The following is a 15,326-nucleotide window of genomic DNA, read 5'->3' as shown; positions in this document are numbered from 1 at the left end:
GGTTATTCTTTGCATTTCACTACTTTCCTATCTTGATTTCAATACTTTAGACTTGTTAGGATGTTTAGATTACTTAAAACTATGCTAGTTTAGGTAAATTGGCAAATTCTCACCTTTTAAATACACTTTTTAGAACCTAAATAGTTAAACTACCGGTTTTAGGTTATTCTTTGCATTTCACTACTTTCCTACCTTGATTTCAATACTTTATACTTGTTAGGATGTTTACATAAGTAAAAATAGTCTACTTTAGGTAAATTGACAAATTCTGACCTTTTAACTACACTTTTTACAACCTAAATACTCAAATATTTAGGTTATTCTTTGCATTTCACTACTTTCCTAACTTGATTTCAATACTTTAGACTTGTTAGGATGTTTACTTTACTTAAAAGTATTCTAGTTTAGGTAAATTGGCAATTATTTGTATTTCTTTTAAGCTTTTTGGCATCTTAAAATTGTCCAATTGAAGTCATACTTTGGTGTTGTCCAATGACAATATCTGGTGTAGTTTTTTATGTGCTTTGGTGCACATTTTTGTATGAAATTGTGGTGTTGTGAAGACTTTGTGGCATCTTAGGAAGTGGACAAGGAGCACAATTTGTGAATTCAAAGGACTGTCCAACAAGGAAAAATGTAAAAATTGGCAACTCCTATAGCCAAATTTTGAGTTCTAGGTTGTTTTTGTAGTGTGAGTTTCTAATTAGATAGGTTTTACCATTCTAAACTTGTTAGGACAGTTTCTTTGTTGTTTCTTAGGCTAGTTTAGTGTTATTTGCACATTTTAACCATTGTAGTGCATTTCTAGTAGACCTTTTCAGGCTTTCAGGTTTGCATACTAGATTCTAAGTATAAAACCTCTTACATATTTATCAATCAGTTTCAAACCATTCACAAGTTTGACAAAACTTAATGTATACAACATCATAAAACTCCAATCAACATAACTTAACATTGAAACTCAACATTCACAACATTTTATAACAAGATAAAATTCATGAGACAAGAATGTAAATAATAGAACATAGCACATACACTCATGCAATTTCAGTTTAGGTCACCATACCTTCGCCTTTGCTTTTCTTTCCTACTCAAGTCTTCTCTATACACTCTCTTCCTCCCCTTCTAGCCATTAAATAAAAGTGTATTTAGGTTTATTCATTACATTTCATTACATTAATTTAATAATCCATAATTGAATTTGGGCAAACAAAATAATCAAACAGTAGTTGGAAAATAAATTCTGCACTAGAGAAAGTCCCTATAGTTTGGTGGTTTCATACTAAAAAATGTATGGAAGTGATTTAAACACACAACTGAATGTTCAAGCAACTTTGTTTGATGATTTTAATTGTGTTTATACTCTAAAATGAATTATAAACAGCTTGCAACTCAAAATCACAACTTCCATTTTAACTCAAAAAGTGATGGTTTACAAAGGAAGTCTTCATATAACACAAATTATGACCAAATGAACGAAACTACCAACTTTCAAACACCAATTTAAACTTGTTCAAGCTTTCCAATAGCACAGAAAAAGCATAAACCGAAAATCAACCCTTGCTATTGCCAAATATGTAGTAAAATACACCATCATACAACCAAAATTAAGTTTCAAAGAAATAAAGGTTGGAACAGCAAACCTACACAGTGCATCAGATGTCACAAACCACGAAAAACCAAATCAAACATCACCAAACAAATTTATCATACTGCACCAGAATTCAACAAACCAATTTCTTTCAATGTTGACAACTTAGAAGCCAATAATGAGGAATTCAAATGGAACAGAGATGGAATAACAACAACCACTCAAAAGGAACTTAATAAAGGATCTAAAACAGATTAAGAAAGCAAGAAAAACCAAAATCACAGTTCAAAATTCATTCCAGATGCAAACTGTTTGATATTTTTAAAGGTGTTTGATGAAATGCCACAAAGAATTTCAGATTTTGAGCATTTGATTTTCATGGCCTCTAATATGGATTTCTAGGTTCTATATGCTTTCTATCACTTGATTATTCTATATTCTTGAATAATGCATGTCTTTTTAATCAATTGAACCAAACTTTTGCTACCAAATTGAGACTAAAATTGATGCATTAATCACAACAAACTTTCAATACCAAAAATCTGCAACTTAAACCCATATAGTGCTAAAAAATGGTGGTTTAATTGGCCAATTTGCATAAACAAGTTTAGATTATGAATTTGATTATTTGAGCAACTTTGTTTACCAAATATGACTTGTGCAAACTGCCAACAGAGGCTAAATGCTTCCAAAATAGAATTTCACTAATTCAGTTGCTCTAAACACCAATTTTAAGTCAATTCACCAACCAATTTTCTTGCTTTACCTAATCTGTTCTAGAACCATTCCTAGGATCAAATTGTGTGCCTCCTTCATTTATATACCCTTTTTCATTGCTTTAAAGATTTTTGGCTTGCTAAGTGTCAATTTTAAAACCAATATCTGGTGCAAAATCTGGTGAAGTTAACTAATCTATTTGGTGATTGTCTTGGCTCATTTAAAGGGTGTTGTGAAGTCCAATTGGAGAACTCAAGTTGCACAACCCTTCCCTACAAGGGTAGCATCTTAGGAAATGAAGAGGAACAAGAATCTTAGAATTCAAGTGTGTTATTCAGAATGCAAAAGTGTGAAAATTGGCAACTCCTATAGCCAAATTTTGGGATAGAAGCCAAATAGTTGAGTGATGGTGAGATTGAGTGTATATCATCCAAAACAAATTTGTTAGTGGAGTGAAGATGCCTTGAAACAGTTAAGACAAATGGATTTAAGTTTGCAGCACCAACAGTAGAAAAAGTCATTGGGTTTGCAGTACTCAAATTATGAGCCACAGAGTTGGAAATCATGGTTGCAGTTTGGTGATTCCTAAATTGTACATGACAGGATTGGGAAAGCTAGCAATAAAGTTTCCCTTAAACATACATTTTCCAATAACCAAATCAAAGGGATCTGATGGGGGGTTCCAAAGCAAAGCTACTGGAAATCTACCATAGTATTTAACTTGTCTATAACTATATCATATCAACTTCAACTCAACACAATCAAACACACATTGGATTACAGAGACCGTATCAAAACACAGAATAAGCAACTAATAAAACCAGAAAGATGATAAAATTAACATTTAACAACGTTGCAACAATCACAATTTACAACTTACCTCCACGGCAGCCCCCTCCAATAGAGGACCACGACTGAAGAGTGACGACAATGGAGGATTGGAGAATGGGGGTTTGAAGAGAAACCATACACTGGAGATTGGGGAACGGCGATTTGCAATGGAGGATTAGGGAACAACGCCGGTTGACGATTGGGGTTAGGGTAGGGGTAGTTCAGAGTAAGATTAGCAATGAGAGCTTTGCTGTTTTGGGGAAGAAGTGTTTTTGCGAAATGCAATTAGGGGAGGGAAAACCCAAATTGTTATTTCATATAGCCGAACCACTTACCGATGGGCATAGGCCTTCGGTAATTAACACTTCCATTACCACCGACCGTCTAAATCCTTCGGTATTTTACTCCTCTAGAAGCCCTCGGTAAATCCTTCAGAAAGTGTAACTTACCAAAGGCCTTCGGTAATGTACCGTCGGTAATAACAGATTTTCTTGTAGTTATGTTTTAATTCTTTTTAGGTCAAAGATTCTCTTAATTAATCATAGTTTAATTACTTTGATTTCTAAGAGTATTCAAGCTTGATTTACAATCTATTTTAGACTTAACTTTATTAATCTAGATTTTATTAAACATTTAGACATCATCAACTTCACCAACAATCTCTTTCCATCAACAACATTTATATATTAATTTTCTTCTACACAATTATTCTTATACATAATAAGATTTTAAATATAAAAAACATCAAGTTATTGTCAAATAAATAAGTACCAAGAATAATTTCTTAATTTAAACAACTAAATTTATTTTTAAAAAATGCTAAAGCGTATCAAAATAAGCAACATTATGAAACCATTGTCATAGGTTTTAATTAATATACCGGCATATTTAATATTAAAAGAAGAAAAAACAAAAAAATTAATTATGTTTTAAATTAAAATTAATCTATATAAAATATTTTTTGTGATTTTTATAATGAAAATTAATGTATTAATAAACTACTTATTTTTATTGAATTTTCAATCTCCCGCTCAAATTTTTATTGAATTCACTAACCTTTTGACGTCTAACGTTGTGGCATTCGATGTTTTATATCCTTTTACGTCGAATTACAATTCTAAACAACGTTTAATAATTGTGTTGACTATTCAGTGGTTGGACGTTAAACGCGTGACGTTATACGCTATTTTTGTACTAGTGTGAGTCGGGTTGGCTCACCAACCTACCTAGTTTAATTTAATTATTTATTATTTAGTGTTTCATATTATTAGTTAAAATTTTTTATTGTATTGTAAATGTGAATAAAGAAAAAGATGTTTCAAAGAGCAACATATTATAAATTTATCCATTTAAGACTCCAATCTTATAAATGGATAAGTGACAAAAAGTATCAATATTATAAACTTATTTATTCTCTTTATGGGTTTGCTTTTGAATTATATTTGAGTTGTATGTTAATTTTTTATTTTAAATTAATTTTGAAGTTTAACATCATTTTATAATTATTTAAATTTGAATTAAAAAAATTGTTATTTTTTTTAATTAAAAAAATTTGTAATTAAGTGAGTCAATGAGCCAACCCGTTTAACTTACCAACCCGTGATGGGTCGGGCCGTGTTCAAATTTTTTCGGCTCGCTAATAAATTAGTCAGGTTAGGTTGACTCATTAAATGGTCAACTCGTGGTGGGTCGGGCCGAGTTGGGCTTGGTGGCCTGTTTTGACAAGACTAACCACATGTGAACAAATATTTTGTTTATGATCAACAATTGTGAGGATTTGATAAATAACATACACATGCATCACCCATTAGATTTAATTTTGAATCATTTTGATAAAGTAAGTCCATATTCATAGTACCTTTATGATAATGAGTATATGTTTTACTTCAGTTCAATGTCTTTTGTAGGTGAAGAACTATATATTACTTAACAAATTTACAGAAAATGTTATATCAGGTTGAGTATAATTCGCAAGATACATTAGTGCTCCTATAACACTAATATATTGTACTTTTGAACCAAAAAGCTCTTCATATTTGTTTGAGGTCTAAAAAGACTTTTATCAACATCTAACAACCTCACAACCAATAGAGTGCATAAAGAACGTGACTTGTCCATTTATATAATCCCAAAATAAACTTAGTATTTCCAAGATCCTTCATCTCAAATTCTTTGTTTAAGCAATCAATTGCCTTTGTAATATGTCATCTACGTAAACAACAATTATGACGAATTCATATTCGAATCTTTTCATATAAATATAAGGAAAAATATCCTTCTTTTAAAAGGTATTCACTAAGATAGTTATACCACATATGTTCTGATTGCTATAATCCATAAAGTGACTTGTTTAGTTTTATTAAATAATCCTTTTTAAAACTTTTCTTGTTATGCAAATTAAATCCTTCAGGAAGTTTCATATAAATATCATTCTCAAAAGAATCATACAAATAGGTTGTAACATCATCCATTAGATGTAAATGCATACCTTCTTGTACAACTAGACTAATCAAATATTGAAATGTTGTTGCACCCAAAACTAGTGAATATGTCTCTTCAAAAATCAATATTAGGTCTTTGTAAAAAAATTTGAGCAACTAACCATGCTTTGTATCTAACAATTTCACTATTCTTATTTTTTTTTTGCGCAAAAGTCCATTGGTACCTAACGATTTTACATACTCAAGTGAGTGAACTACGGGTCCACAAACCTTTTGTTTAGCAAGCAAATTTATTTATGCTTTTATTGCATCTTTCCATTTTGGCTAATCATTTCTTTGTTGAAAATCATTAATAATCATTGGTTCTTGATCCTTATTGTCACTCATATCATTCATAGCTATATTATATGAAAAAGTTTCATCAATGTTGACTTCATTTTGGTGCTATATTATCTTATTCATGACATAATTTATTGAGATCTCATTATTTTCAACATTTTCAGGTGCCTAAGGTTCTTTTGGAACCTACTCGTTAATTATGTCAAATAAATCTTTTGAGAACCTTTTCGATTATGTCATCTTGTCATTTAAATCATTTTCTCATTCTAGGGTTTTATCTTTGGAGCCCAATAGGCCTACCATGCTTCAAGCATGTTATGAATTAATATTAATTTTATTTGGAACATTAGCAATTGGTATATGTGATTTAGTTATCCTTTTCCAGTTGTTTTCTTTCTCCCCTAATGTTGGAAAAAACTTATTCATCAAAATGACATTCGACAATCAAACTGTAAATAAGTCTCTTGTTGATGGTTCAAGATATTTTATATGGAGAATCTTATCCAACATATATTCTTAATCGTCTTTAAGGACCTATAGTAGTCCCTTTTAGTGGGAAAATTAGAACATACATAACACACCCAAAAAACCTTAAATGAAAAATATTAAGTTATTGACCAAAAATCAACTGCATAATAGAGTATTTGTGATAATTTGTTGGCTTAATGCAAATCAATATTGTAGCATGCAAAATTGCATATCCCTAAGTAGTCATTGGAAGATTAAGTCTTATAAGTAATAGTCTTGCAACTAGTTTTAAACATTTTATTTATGATTCTGCAAGTCCATTTTGAGTATGAACATGTGCTACTAAATGTTCAACTTCAGTTTCAATTGACATGCAATACTCATGAAAAGCAAATCAAGACGAATTTTCTTAATCGGATAATCTCGGAAGTGAGTTGTTCACATGATTAATTATGCTAATAACTTTGCAAATGCATGACAACAAATTGATAATAAACAAATATGTGACCATCTAGTTGATACATTAATTAAAACTATGAAATATTTAAATGATCCCAATGATGAATGTATCGACCACAAATATCATCTTATATTCGTTCTAAAAATGAGATCTACTCATTTCTATTTTTTTTCTAATATGGTATTATCAAATTTCTATGAGTTTTCAACTATTTTTCATATCATGATAGATTCAAAATGACTTAACCGATCATGGCAAACAAGAAACTCATTTTGATTCGTAAGCTTCTAGCTTACAATGAAATGCATTTCAATTGTACTAATATAGATGTAGTACAAGTCATAAGAGAAGGCTGATAATTTCTCATACACGTTTTTTATTCAACTCAATTCAAATGATATAAAAATATTTCATATCTCCTTCATTTAGACGAATATCCTTGAAACGTAATAAGTTTCTATTATACTTCTTGGTAGAAGTATAATAGCTATTTTGGAGTCTTCAAATATATTTATAGTACCAAAAATAATGCTAATATTGACTTCTTGCATAACCAAACATGAGAAAAAACAATATTACCCTTGAGAATTGTATGAGTTGTTGCACTATCAGCAAGACACAATCTATTAGTCTATGCAACTCTATTGCATACCAAATGATCATACATGTAATTAAATTTTAATATACTTAATAACCTTAACTTCCCAAAATTAATCAATTTCAGTAGTCATATATTATCATATAATATCAGATAAAACTAAGTATAAAAATTATCTTTGAAAATCTTTGAAGCTTTATAAATGTATAATATAACAAAATCAAAACCACAAATCTATATCAAAACACATATTTCACATTCTTACACATAAATATTAAGAGCAAATTTAGATATACATGACTTGGTCATAAATCTAGTAGTAGTAGAAGTATGGTTCTTGGAAGCAGCATCGATTCCTATATTGTAGAGGATGTCGGTGTTTGACTTTGATATCATTTTAAGAAGTGAATTTTAAGCCTAACTCAACATCACAAAATCAGCTTGTAAGGTAAGGTTTACACCCACTTATATACTATAAATTGGTCTTATCTTTAGTCAATGTGGAACTTCCAACAAATCACCCCTCATGCTGAGGTATATACATTTTGAACATGAGACTAGACATAAATGGTGGTCCGATAGTGGGTGGAATAATATGTCCACACAAATCTCACAAGGATAGACTCTAACTTGGCTCTGATACCATATAAAAAAGGTTTAAAGAATAATTCTGATGTATTATTTCAAAGAGTAGTGTACCACATATATATACATATAAGGGTCCTATAATTTCTCATCCATTAATGGAATGACAATTGCACGAATCTACACAAATTATAATAATGCCTAAATTATAGCTAACACAATATTTGATTGCCTAATATAGAATATTTGACATATCTTAACACTATGTTCTTCTTCTTATTTTTTAAGATAATTTGGTGTACGACTCAAATGACCTTTATCACCTCAATGATAACTTATATTTTCATTTTATTGTTTACATTTTTCTTTTCACTTTTTCACATTATTATTCCATTTCAAATGATAAATTATCTCCTTGAAATTTCCTTAACGATCAACCATGATCACTAGCAAGGCCACAATCACGATTGAGGCCATGATTTACGACCATTAAAATATGAATCATAGATATAGTTGCATTCACTTATGGGAATGAAGCAGAACCAGTTAGACAGATCTCATGATTTTTTCATCAAAAGCTCGTTGTTTTTTTCAGTCACAGTAAGACATAAAATAAATTCAAAATATTTGTGAATCTCTTTTCATGATATTGTTGTTACATGAGTAAATTAGTTGCTCAAAATACTTTATTTATTTTTTTAATAACATCGTCAAAACCCATTGCATCTAAATATTTTAAAACATTGAATATCCAAAATAAATAATTCTTTTTCGTATTACGAGAAACTACAAGTTTAAATTTCACAAGGCTTGACATGTTTAAAACTAGTATATAAAATATCAATAGTAATCATTTTTCATATACAAAGCTATGAAATTAATAAAACAATAGTAAATATTAGAAAAATAATCAAATATAAGGAATAATAATAATAAGTCCTATTGAAAATTGATAAAGTAAAACAATACTTATAACAAAAATAAAAATGTAAGATAAACTTGTAAATGAAAAAAAAATTACAAAGAATCTTGACACGTAAGACACTGCTTTTAGAGAGAAAATGCCTCCACTGGCTCAATCGGATAGAGAATTATGTTGATAACATGTTATAAAATAAAGCTGATAATGAAGAAATGTATAAGAGAAAAAAAAATATAAAAGAAAAAAAAATAACAGACTAATTTTTTTTATGTATTATTACTAATAAAAAGTAAAATAATTAATAGAAATATTTAAATCTCATTAATCATATGATTAAATCCAACAAATTGATGAACAACTATTAATTTATAATATTATTGTTATTATTATAATTATAAAAGTAAATATAAATAATTTTTATAGTTTCATTGTAAATAACTTTTATTTATTTTGTAGATAATATTTTAATTAAAAAATGGTTATTTTTAAAAAACAATAAAATAAAAACCGTTAAAACTTAAAGAAGCAATTACTCAAAACTAAATATATAAAGTAATTATTTTAATTTAAAAAACTTGTATTTAAAAGGTAAAATTAGAATAATAAATATGTACACAAAAGAGAAATATCTTTATGTATAGTATATATAAACTACTTTATTAATTATTTTATCTTTTTGAATTTTATAATTAATTTTTCATAATTATTTTCTAAAAACATTGTTTCCGTAATTTAATAATATTTTATTATTTGAATAAATTAGAAAAATTAATTTTTATTTTTTTATTATCATAGGTGGACATACTCATTAATATATAATATATGTTTGTATTTTCACTAGTAATATGTAGAAAAACATTTTATTGTATGTAACTTTTTTTCTAATTTTATCTTGAAGTAAATAGATTTTTCAAAGTAAAATAATTACTTTGTTAATTTTATTTTTTACATGATTTTTTTATTTAGTGTTTTTCTACCACTTTTTAAAATAAAATAACTATTTATAACATAAAAATACTTACAAAATAAATCAACATTTATATAAAACTATAAAAATATTTATATTTATTTTTTACATGATTTTTTATGTAGTGCTTTTTTCTACCACTTTTTGAAATTAAAATAACTATTTATAGTATAAAAATACTTAGAAAATAAATACAATTTTATATAAAACTATAAAAATTATTTATATTTATTTTTATAATTATAATATTAATAATTTTAATATTTTTATATAAAAATATAAAATAAACATACATTTATCTCGGGTACATCGAACGATGTAGTTGCATACTCACCACGTGATTTCTCAACTTATATTATTATTGGTGTCTTGCAGAGTAACGAAAGACCATTTAACAAACACGAGGAACGCAAAAAAGTGTTGAGTTTGTAATGGCCGCCACTCTGCCCTCTGACTTCGACTACCTCCGCTCGCCGTTTCTGCCGGCGGAAGACAAGAAGCCAGCGGCGGAAAAGCTCTGCATCGATGACATGCTGCAGAAGTACTGCGGCGAGTTCGGGCGGTGGCAGCTCAAACACTTCATCCTCACCAGCCTCGCCTGGGCGCTCGAGGCCTTCCACACCATGGTCATGATCTTTGCCGACCGCGAACCAGACTGGAAGTGCGTCCCCGGCGCCAACTGCAACAGCGGAGTGGCTGGCGGTGCCTGCGGTCTCTCGCCAGGTGCGTGGGAGTGGGTCGGCGGCCGCCACGGCTCTACCGTCTCGGAATGGAGTCTGATTTGCGGTAATAAGTTCAAAGTGGGATTAGTTCAGGCCCTGTTCTTCGCCGGATGCATGATTGGTCAGTTATTTTTCTCTTCTAGATTCTTCATTTGTGATCCGCATAATCTTAACTGTTTGATTGATGATCATTTAGTTAATCTAAAAATATTGATTAAAAAAATTAATGCAAAAGTAACCAAATTCTTGTATAAGAGGGGCGTTGCGCTCATTTTCAAGAGGGTGAAATATATTTTAAAATTTCAAAAATATTTAAAAAATGTTAGTTTTAATTTTGAAAACATCTTATGTAAAATGTAACAAGAAAAATATATTAATTTTGTTATAAGATGAAAACTTACATTTATATATATATATATATATATATATATATATATATATATATATATAGGGAATATATAAGAATATGCTTTATCCTTATGAAAACTACATACAAATCATGGAATTAAAGCTTTCGTTTTCGGATTTAAAAATGTCGAAGGATGTGGTTAAGGAAAATTGTGGGATAATGTTTTGTTCTATTTTATTAATTTACTGAAAAAAGTATAAATGTTTAGACAACGTTCTACTGTGACGTTTTGTCCAGTAATCTCTCCCAATTTGAAGCTTTTGTCGTGGACCAGCTTCTGAAATTTCTTAATAAAAGCAATTTAGAATAGGCTGTGAATGGTTGACGAAGTTCGAGGATGACATAATGTTTGGTTGTTTTGTGGAGTCGTGGTTGTAATGGTTTGCGTTTCGAAAGGGCATTTGTTTAATTTGTAGCGTTTGAATATAATATAATAATTACGGAAAGTATAAACCGAAAACGAGATGAGCGTGAAGAAGTATACTAGAAAAATATTAAAAAGTGAGTTAGAAGTGACTCAAGGTAGGAAATTAAGTTGTGTTGGGTTGAGATTGAGGGAAAGGGAAAAAAGTGTGAATGAGAAACGGACTTATTAAGCACACCAATCTTCTTTGTCCTTTACCCACTTAGATGCGTTGCACTTTACTTTGTTGATTTTGATTGAGAGTTCATGGTTTTGAATATATACCTCATCTCTAGGACAAGTGGATGACAACTTTTCAGCTGTCTACCAAAACTACTTATTTTATGCATGTGCCTTCCTTTTGTTTGGCTTCCTTTGTTTATTCTTCACATGTCACTTTCGTTACATATATTTGTAACTTTTTATAACTTGTATTCATTGCATAAAGTCCCTTTTTATTGCACATACTTATTTAAATATGCAACGAAAATTCAATAAAGCTATAGTTAGGCCGTGTTTTAAGTAGAGGATTACGCTCCATGTGTGTCCATAAACGTCTACTAATATTATTCCAAAATAAAAGTTCAATAAAGTTAAAGACAATGTAGTTGTAGGGATAAAAAATATATTAAAATGATAATATAACTTATATTAAAAGTGTATAGACTAGAAACGTACATATGACAAATTTTGAAAATTACATGAACATAATTGAAAACCTGCGAAAAATCAGGAAAACCTGAACGATGTGATCGGGATATGCCAGAGTAGGTAAAAAAAAAATATGCGTCTCCCAATATATTATTTATAAGCAGTGTGTGTTATTAACATAAAACTTACGCTCCGTTAAAGTTAGAGTTTTACACAGCGAAATGGTTGGCCGTATACAAGCTATTAGTGGAATCTTTAACATTAGTTGGTGCTGAAAGAAATAGTTCCACCTCCATCACTGGAATTTGAGTTGTATAATAAAAACAGCAATTATTAATAAGCAATGATATATTATTATAAATTTGTTAATAATATTTTGACATAACATATATGTTATTAGATTTAAAATATGTCAATACAATAATAAATTAATAAAAAAATAACATATATATTATATCAAATTATTGTCAAAAAAAATTTGTATAAAAGATATCTTTTTCCATTATTAATACCATTCACGTATAACTTATTAAACTCAAATCAAGTAAAAGAGTATACTTACAACTCCCTTTTAAAAGCCTTTCCTTAACAATAATTATCATTTATTATAATTTTATTTTTAATAAAACGAGTACTGAAGTAGTTGGCTTTTTAAGAGCTGTAAAAATATTTTTTTTCTAAAACTAAAATACTTAGATTTTTTAAGAGTTTTTACTTTATGAAGTATCTTTTCGTTTTGGATATAACTACTTTTAAAATAATTTGATATTAAATTGGACAAATATTGGTTTTACTTTTTAAAATAATTTTATATTAAAATATTTAATAATATGAATATTTGAATTAAAAAATATACTTTTAAATTGCTGTCTTCCTTTGTTTTTCTTGGCACAAAACAAAAACAATATTGACAGTGAATTTTCAGGTGCTGGAATATTTGGCCACCTCTCAGACTCATCCCTGGGGAGAAAAGGCTCTCTCACAGTGGTTTGCGCCCTTAACACTCTCTTCGGCTGCTTAACAGCACTGTCCCCCAACTACTGGATCTACGCACTCCTCCGCCTCCTCACCGGCTTCAGCAGCGGCGGCGTTGGCCTCACTGCCTTCGTCCTCGCCACCGAACCTATCGGCCCGACGAAGCGCGGCACGGCGGGCATGTCCACCTTCTACTTCTTCTCTGGCGGCATTGCAGTTCTCTCTGGAATCGCTTACATCTTCCAATCATGGCGCTATCTCTATATAGCTTCCTCTATCCCCTCCTTCCTCTACATCATCCTTGTCCTACCCTTTATCTCTGAGTCCCCAAGATGGTACCTTGTTCGCGGGAAAGTAACCGAAGCCATGAAGCTCATGTCCACCATTGCTTCTTCCAACGGGAAAAACCTTCCCGATGGTGTTTTCCTCTCTCTCGACGATGAAGCATCGTCCACAAAAACCCAAAATTCAGGTAATGACATAACCTTGATGGCTTACAAAAACGAAAACTTGGAAAACAAAGACGCGCTGGTGGGATCCATCGTAGACGTGATTCGTTCTCCAGTCACTCGTGTGAGGTTGTTCTTAGCGGTGGCTCTTAACTTCTTAGGCTCCGTTGTCTACTACGGGCTTAGTTTAAATGTTATGAACCTCGAAACCAACCTTTACCTGAACGTGATTTTGAACTCCGTAGCTGAGATGCCGGCGTTTACAATAACGGCGGTGCTTTTGGACAGGTTTGGGCGAAAGCCATTGACGGTGGCGACAATGTGGTTCAGCGGGTTGTTTTGTTTGATAGGGAGTTTGATTGGCAACGTCGGAGCGTGGAAGGTGGTGAGAATGGTGTGTGGTGTTTTGGGGATATTTGGGATGGCCGGGACTTATAATTTGTTGTTTATTTACACGGCGGAGCTGTTTCCGACGGTGGTGAGGAACGCCGCACTTGGATGCACCACGCAGGCAGCGCAAATGGGAGCGATACTGGCGCCGTTTGTGGTGGTTTTGGGTGGGTGTCTGCCGTTTGCGGCGTTTGCAGCATGTGGAATAGTGGGAGGAATGTTTGCGTTTTATCTTCCAGAGACGATGAATCAACCTCTCTATGATACATTCACCGGAATGGAAGCGGGACTTGCTTGATGTAAATTATTGCTGATCTCATTATACATGTTTAGGTCTTATCATTTGCTCTTTGTTGCTGCATGGATCCTTTAATTTCTATTTTGATTTTGTAGAGTGAAAAAGTAACGCGTATTTATATGGATTTGAGGATTGAAGAACACCAACCATGTTTGTCCAAACAAATCCAATACTTTTCTTTCTATTTTTTTTCAGACAACGGTACTTTTACAACAACAAAAGTTTTCCTATCACCATACCATTACTCTTATTAGAACCATTTTATCCATATCAAATGATAATAACGGATGTCAAATAACCGTTTTCACCTTTTTCGTGCAAAAAAAGCCAAAAAGTTTGATGGGACGGCATAAAATTCTTAGAAGTCTAGCTAATGTTTTGTTGAAAGATCCGTCTTTGTTGACAGATTTGTCATTGTTGACAGATTTATACGTCGGGAAGAGGAATCGAATGAATTTGGAGAAATTTCAGAATAAATTTTTTGTTGTTTGTTTGACTGAATTTGAAAGTAAAGTTTATGAAAATTAGTGTAAGATTTGATTCATGTGACAAATTTAAAAAATTTGTTTAATTAGTAAAAATTAAAGATTACCAAAACGCTTGTAGTTATTAAAGTAATATAAAATGTTATTGTTATATTTAATTGTAAAAATGTTTATAAAGAGTAAAAAATTAAAAATATTAATTAAAATTAATTTTTAAAAAGTAACAAAATTATAATTTAGTAAAATGAGTTTATTTTTAAATGTAATATTTGTTTGTAATATAATTTTATATCAAATAATATGAATTTATTTGTTATGGAAGTGAGATTGATTAATTTTGAAGAAACAAATAATTAAACGATAAATACAAGTATGAAAACTAATGTCAAACATAACAACTTTCAAAAATAGGTAATGTAATTTATCAAACACATAAGTCAATATAAGCAAAAAAGTCGTGTAGTACATTCACGGAATAGTAAGCAACTTAATCATCTAAATGATGAAGAATTAAGTTAACATTTTCATTCAGGTGAGCAAATTGTTGGTTCATGTGGAGGGATAGGTTTACCAAGTTATCTTCAATACGCTGAACCTGCACCTGCATTTAAACATATGTTGCATG

The 15,326-nt window shown here is 30.5% G+C and overlaps 1 protein-coding gene across 1 annotated transcript; it reads left to right on the top strand.

Moving 5' to 3' along the window:
• The first annotated feature begins 10,278 nt into the window (after positions 1-10,278).
• LOC124821524 (organic cation/carnitine transporter 4-like) lies at positions 10,279-14,362 on the top strand. The gene is made up of 2 exons (XM_088092441.1): positions 10,279-10,762; positions 13,030-14,362. Exons 1-2 carry the CDS (start codon positions 10,351-10,353, stop codon positions 14,214-14,216), a joined length of 1,599 nt encoding a protein of 532 aa, XP_087948567.1. The 5' UTR covers positions 10,279-10,350; the 3' UTR covers positions 14,217-14,362.
• The last annotated feature ends 964 nt before the right edge of the window (positions 14,363-15,326 follow it).

The sequence above is a fragment of the Vigna umbellata genome, chromosome 6 (assembly GCF_029865625.1).
Source record: "Vigna umbellata cultivar VRB3 chromosome 6, Vumbellata_1.0, whole genome shotgun sequence".
Classification (NCBI taxonomy): domain Eukaryota; kingdom Viridiplantae; phylum Streptophyta; class Magnoliopsida; order Fabales; family Fabaceae; genus Vigna; species Vigna umbellata.
This window is presented reverse-complemented; position numbering and strand designations above follow the sequence as displayed.

Excerpts from the sequence above, each read along its gene's own strand:
- LOC124821524 (XM_088092441.1), top strand. The coding sequence starts at position 10,351 with ATGGCCGCCACTCTGCCCTCTGACTTCGACTACCTCCGCTCGCCGTTT. Across the intron at positions 10,763-13,029 it reads CTTCGCCGGATGCATGATTG|GTGCTGGAATATTTGGCCAC; the intron begins GTCAGTTATTTT and ends GTGAATTTTCAG.